We start from the raw sequence: 6,623 nt of genomic DNA, 5'->3' as shown, positions 1-6,623 counted from the left end.
CCAAGTCAGGATTTATTAGGCATATCTGCTTTTGCGTTATTACAAGATCAAGTAGCCAGAACAGAAACACACCTGAATTTCTCTTGCAGTATGTACTAAGGATACACTGTATACGTGTCATAAAACGCGTTATTAAAACAGGTACATTGTTTGTTCATTTTTATTCTTAAGACATGAATACATCTATTTACAATACCAGTAAGTTTACTTGGTGCATTGGAAGACACCAGAAAAGAAAATTTAAACATAATAATACCACCACAACAATAACAAGCACAACTCACATCCATGCAGCAACAATTACGACAACAACAAAAATACTCTGCCAACGAAACCACATCCCCCCAAAAAAAACAACAACTAAAAAAACCTACAACAACAAAAACAACAACAACAACAAACAACAGATAATAGTAACAACAGCCCAAAAAAATGTATTGGATTGAAAAAACAAAACAACAACAATGGTTAACATTGAAGTAACATGCCTATTTCAAAAGAACACAACATCGTACAGGCCCTATGTACAAAACAAAGTCACTATTAATAAGCATCTCATCAAAAGTGACAAGCGAACATGGTGAATACTATACTGTTATCATAATACTACTGTTTATCAATAATCATGGCACAGGAGCGAACAGCAGTCGTGAGTGTGTACCGTTTGTTTGTTTTTTGGGGGGGGCGGGGGTGAGACTATGGTTACATTATTTTCCTCTTGTTATGACCAGTTAAAACAGTCATCGTGAGGCTATGCTGGTGCTACTGAATGACCGGAAAAGAAATTGCAATAACAGATCAGGAGATGCCTACTTGTATCGCCTAATCTCAAGCCCCACACTGAGGCCATGTCCCGTGACACCCCCCTCCCCTCACACACACTTAAACAACAAACATACACACACCAGAAGCCAAAATGTGGAAGCTCGAAACAATACAAACATTTTGAAACGAACTTGTTCGCCTTAGGGAAATCACTCTGAAAAGAATGGGTGTGTCAAGCCAGAGGGCTGTTATAAAAACTGGCCACGGTCAGGTCTGGCCGAGGTCAGGTCAGGTCAGGCTGCGCTTTGGTCAATGCACATTAGAGGCCAAAGGGCAAGAACCCAGATGACCGCTGAATCGGAAAAAAGTCCTCCAAGTACTTTACATTTTCATGTTGAGTATCAATTAAAAAATAATTACTCATTATGAAAGAAGGCAGTGATGAATACCATCAATATCTTTTGGATATCGATAATGATAAGTTATTTGAACAAGTCTTTCTTTTTTTCTTTTATTAGAGATTTCTGTCTGTCTATATTTTTGTCTGCCCATGCCAGTCAGTCAGTTTTTATTATCCGTTTTATCATTTTTTAAAGTCTTTTCTGTCTGCTTTTTTGTCTTTCTGTAAGTCGTATATTTTAGGGGAAAACATTCTTACACCTAACACCAGACTCCTAAAATCTAATGACCAAAGACGATCTGTCTGTCTGTCTGTCTGTCTGACTGTCTGACTTAGTCTCTCTCGGTCTCTCTCAATCTCTCTCTCTCTTTCTTTCTCTCTCTCTTTCTCTCTCTCTCTCTCTTTGTCCCTCTCTTTCTCTCTCTCTCTCTCTCTCTCTCTCTCTCTCTCTCTCTCTCTCTCTCTCTCGCTCTCTCCCTCACCCGACCAAAAAGCATCGAATTTTCCTACCATGTGCAGGGTAATCCGAAAACAATGTTACAAAATTAATTTTTGAAAATATTTTCCTCCACACTGGTGCTTTGTGTTTCCAATTTGAACGCACTATTTGGCAGCCATAAGGAAGTTGTTTGGTATTCATTGTAGAAAGTTCTACAGAATAGTTTTGCTCTGTACAACGCAAAAGAAAACAACCCATGTTTTTGCCTTGTCTCCATTTGTGTAGCATGACTCCCATGTTTGCATAAGGACAGCCACAAAGAGTTACTCTAAATCGCAACGATCGCGTCATTTTGCAGGCTACACTTGGCTAACAAGTCAACAGAACTGTGCAGGTATTGTTTTTCTCTAGTTTCCTTTGCCTGCTGAGATCGTAGTTAAGTTTGGTAAAGAACAGAGGGGTTTTTTTTGTATTGAGCATACGCGGGTAGTACTGCATACAGACGGATTTCAAAGGCCGCCAAAAATGACTAACGTCTGTATGCAGTACTGCCCGCTCGCTTCCAACTCATCATCCCCGACACTACGTAATTTTCGAACAAGGTACGGAAAGAAAGCTAAAATGCACCCCCCCCCCCCCAAGGCCTTCTTTGATGTCATATGTAGAGACGTTCCGTCAGTTTGAATCTATAGAGAATAAGTAAAATTCCTAGACGGAACAACCAAGACAGGTCGATAACGCACCGTTTGCACCCCTTTAAATGTCACCAGGATACATAATTCAGTAGTGGAGTCCCATGAGACGTCTGTCTTTCCTACACCTCAACGATCCGCTTTCTCAAGATAGATCGTCACCTTTGATAGTATTATTTTCATGTCCGTAAGGTTGACATAGATCAGAGTATGGCAATGTGCTCACGGTTCCTCGGTCGTCTAGAAAAGCGTGAACATTTCTTCAATGGCGTTGGGTTCAGTGGCAGGGCCCATTGTCACCTTTCAGGATATGTAAACACCACAAACGTTATCTATTGGGCACCCCACCCACGCCCTATCATATGTGAGGCAACGTGGTGGAATCAGGCTCTCGTCATTTTTTAGCATTTAGAGTTATTGGTATCATCTTAAAACTTGTTCACTTATCTTTATTTGGATGAAAAAAAATATACATTTATCTTGAATACAAGTCGAGACATTTGCGAAAGAAGGAGGTGGCGGTCACTTGTTTTCAGAGGTAAATTTATTGAGAAAATGGCGGCCAAAGATTAGTTATTTCCTTAGCTTAAGAGTCCGTGGTAACTGATAATTTTAATTTTTGTGTGCCTTTATTCAACGTTTTTCAGAAAATCCGCTCAGAAATGAGTTATTTAATGGGCATGAAAGGTGTTGAGCCAAAAAACAAAAATTTGATAAAAATTTACAAACCTGCGGAAAAATGCAAGTTTCTTCACTTTAATTATTTTGACGAGAGCCTGATTCCACCACGCTGCCTCACATATTTCAAGGACACTTTATAACGAAAAATGTACAGTGTGTGCGGTTTTAACTATTCATGGTTTGGCGGGTCCTTATCTTTGGACGTCCCGAACGACGCTTAAAAAATGTTTGAAATTCAACGGAGGACATAATATAGAGCATTGGCTCTGAGAATGACTAAAACAACAAGGTCATTTAAAATAAGAAATTCAGTAAGAGAATTGAATTGTTGTTTTAATGTTCCAGGACGGAAAATTAAATGTTATAAAGAAAAGGAACGAAAAAGCAAACCAGTCGGTTCATGATTTTTTCTTTAAAAGATTTTTTAATTGTTATATTTTGCGTTCATGGGTGTTCTTTTCTTTAAGCCGTTTTCGTTTTCCGAAATCTTTATGATTTTTATAACAAACGAATTCCTTTTGAATGAATAACGTCTGTTCCAAATAACATCCAGGAACATCTTTTGTATGGGATATTCAGAAAAATGTTGTAAAGTTGTGGGTTTTTTTGGACTACCTTGTATTTTAAAATAATAACGTAAATCAGATACACATTTGCTACTGAATCTATAACAAGACAACATTATCGTAGCTGATATAATTACGTTTATAACGGTCATTCAAAATGCATAAACAACAACATTGCACTTTGGCTCTGGTAAAAAGTGTGCCATATTGTCGTAGCTGGACATAACGAGTTGAGTACATATTAGGACTATACTATATTATGTAATTCTTAGAATTCGATCTGCCATCTTCTCTATTCTTAAATGCAAAAATTATGAAGAAGAGCCAAACTATTACGCAACAGTCGACGTTTTAAATGTAAGTTGTTACGTCCCATTCAGCACAAATTAGATCATTTAGGAGGCGGGTGGGCGCTCCGTTAGCTCAGTTGGAATGCGGTTCGAATCCCATACTATGCGTTCTTGAACTCAAGTCGTATTGAGGAGTTTTTAAAACTTTCAGTAAATTTTGCTCGTTCCTATCGGAGACGAACTTTACATTCGGAGGATCCGTCTCTAAAAAAACCCCAGCCTTATGGTGTTGATAGTGGCGTTAAATCTATACACTTACTTACACCAGGAGGCGGGCTTCAACCCTGCCTGCCAAGGCGGGTCCTTACCGAGAGGGTCAACGCCCCAAGAGCTAGACAAAGACCGAGATACTGGATAAAGATATTGCCCCACCGGAATCTAACGCAGGTCTCCTGCGCACGACAGGGAAGTTTCTAATTGCAACACCACAGACGCTGGTTCCCTAGACCCCCTTCGACGAAGGTTGCATAACATGTATCATAATATGTGTCATGGCACGGTGGAATCAGACGCTCGTCCATTTTTAGGGTTATGAAGTTATTATTATTATGAACTTAAAGCATATTTTGTCTTGCTTTTAATGAAAGACTACTCATCTGTCTTGAACTAAAGTCGAGATGTTTTTCTTCATTTTCTTTTTTCACTATCCTTTATCTTGTAAACTTCCTCTTAAACCATGTTTTGTACCTTTCTCTTTTGAATTTGTTATATAAAGAGAATTGACCTGTCTTTTTAATCATTTTACTACATTCTTTCTCTTCCCAGTCTCCTTTTGAAGGCTGTTGGTTATTTTTTAAATCTTTTGAGAACTTTCGTTTGAATTTAGTTTGTAATATATGAAGTATGTAGTTTCATTTGTTTTGGTTTTTTTCTTTTGGGCTTTCTTTTGAACGCATTTTATTATCTTTTTTCTCTTTTAAGCTTGCTTTTCAGCCTCGTTTGCTATTTTTCTCATTTGAGCTTTCCTTTGACCCATGTTTACTATCTTTCTCCCTCGAGCTTTCATTCGAAGCTTGTTTGCTATCTTCTTTTTCTTCTGATCTTTCGTTTGAAGTTTCTTTGCTATTTTCTTTTTCTTTCGATCTTTCTTTTGAAACATGCCTGCTTTCATCTTTTTCTTTTGATTTTTCTTTTGAAGCTTCTTTGCCATTTCCTTTATCTTTTGAGCTTTGTTTTGAATCAAGTTTACTATCTTTCTCCCACGAGGTTTCCTTTGAGACTTGTTTGCTATCTTCATTTTCTTTTGACTTTTCTTGTGAACCACTTTTGTTATATTTCACCCTTGACTTTTCCTTTGAAGCTTGTTTGCTACCTTCTTTTTCTTGTGATCTTTCTTTTGACGCATGCTTGCTTTTGTCTTTTTCTTTTGAGCTTTGTTTTGAACCAAGTTTACTATCTTTCTCCCACGAGCTTTCCTTTGAGGCTTGTTTGCTATCTTCTTTTTCGTTTGTTTTTTCTTTTGAAACATGCTTGCTTTCTTCTTTTTCTTTTGAGTTTTCTTTTGAAGCTTTTTTACCACCTTCTTTTTCTTTTGAACTTTCTTTTGAACCGTATTTGCTGTCGTTCTTCTTTGAGCTTTCGTTTGAACTATGCTTGCTATTTTTCTCTTTCGAATTTTCTTTGGAAACATTATTGCTATCTCTTTCGTCTTTTAAACTTTCCTTTGCAGAATGCTCACTATCGTCCTTTTCTTTGGAAATTTCCTTGGAATTCTTTTTACCATATTGTTTCTCTTTTGAACTCTCTTTTGAATCCTGTTTACTATCTGTACTCTTTGAGCTATCCTTTGAAGCTTGTTTGCTGTCTTCATTTTCTTTTGATTTTTCTTTCGAGGCTTGCTTGCTATCTTCTTTTTCTCTTGATATTTCTTTTGAAACATACTTGCTTTTGTCTTTTTCTTTTGAGCTTTCTTTTGAACCATGTTCGCTCTCTTTATCCCTAGCGCTTTCCCTTGAAGCTTGTTTGCTATCTTCGTTTTCTTGTGATTGTTCTTTTGTAACAGGTTTGCTTTCATCTTGTTTTTTAAAGCTTTCTTTTGAATCATGCTTGCTCTCTTTCTCCTCAGAGCTTTACAGTGAAGCTTGTTTGTTATCTCCTTTTTCTTGTGATCGCTCTTTTGAAACATACTTGCTTTCTTTTATTTCTTTTGAGCCTTTCTTTGAAGTATGCTTACTATCTAATTTGCTATCATCCCTATATGTAGGGTTTACTTGTGAATTTTCTTGAATATCGTCTTTGTTTCTTTTTCGTCCGAGCTAGAGATGTTTTCCTCACTACCTTTCTCATTAGAACCTATTACATCTTCTTTATCACCGGTGGTCTCTTTGTCATCTTCACTCTTTAAATTTTCCTTAATATCTTTATTACCTGGTTCTTCAACATTTTCTTTATATTCTTTGTCTTCGTATTTTCTTTTATCTTCTTTACTACCACCAGATTCTTTCCCATTTTCTTTACTATCTTTGCTACCAGATTTGTTTGAGTCTTCACGGCTATCTTCATCGTAATATTTCTTTTCGTTCTGCTTGCTATTTCTCTCATCAGATTTCTTGTCAATGTTTCTACTATGTTTGTCATCAGATTTGTTTGGATCCTCTTTACTATCCCTGTCACCCGATTCCGATTTCTTTCCATCTTCTTTAATATCTTTCTCATCAGATTCCTTTCCACCTTCTTTACTATCTTTCTCATCAGATTTCTTTCCACCTTCTTTACTATCTTTCTCATCAG

At 37.1% G+C, this 6,623-nt stretch overlaps 1 protein-coding gene across 1 annotated transcript in view; it reads right to left on the bottom strand.

Moving 5' to 3' along the window:
• Positions 1-3,292: 3,292 nt before the first annotated feature.
• The window catches only part of LOC101859337 (myb-like protein X), a 6,143-nt gene continuing 2,812 nt past the window's right edge, over positions 3,293-6,623 (bottom strand). The window contains exon 3 of the mRNA XM_005101238.3: positions 3,293-5,960. Within this exon, the coding sequence (XP_005101295.2) occupies positions 4,823-5,960 (1,138 nt within the window). The 3' untranslated portion in view covers positions 3,293-4,822. The remainder of the gene's footprint in view (positions 5,961-6,623) is intronic.

This window comes from Aplysia californica, unplaced genomic scaffold (assembly GCF_000002075.1).
Source record: "Aplysia californica isolate F4 #8 unplaced genomic scaffold, AplCal3.0 scaffold00275, whole genome shotgun sequence".
Taxonomy (NCBI): domain Eukaryota; kingdom Metazoa; phylum Mollusca; class Gastropoda; order Aplysiida; family Aplysiidae; genus Aplysia; species Aplysia californica.
The sequence above is the reverse complement of the archived record's forward strand: the minus strand, read 5'-3'. Positions and strand labels throughout refer to the sequence as shown.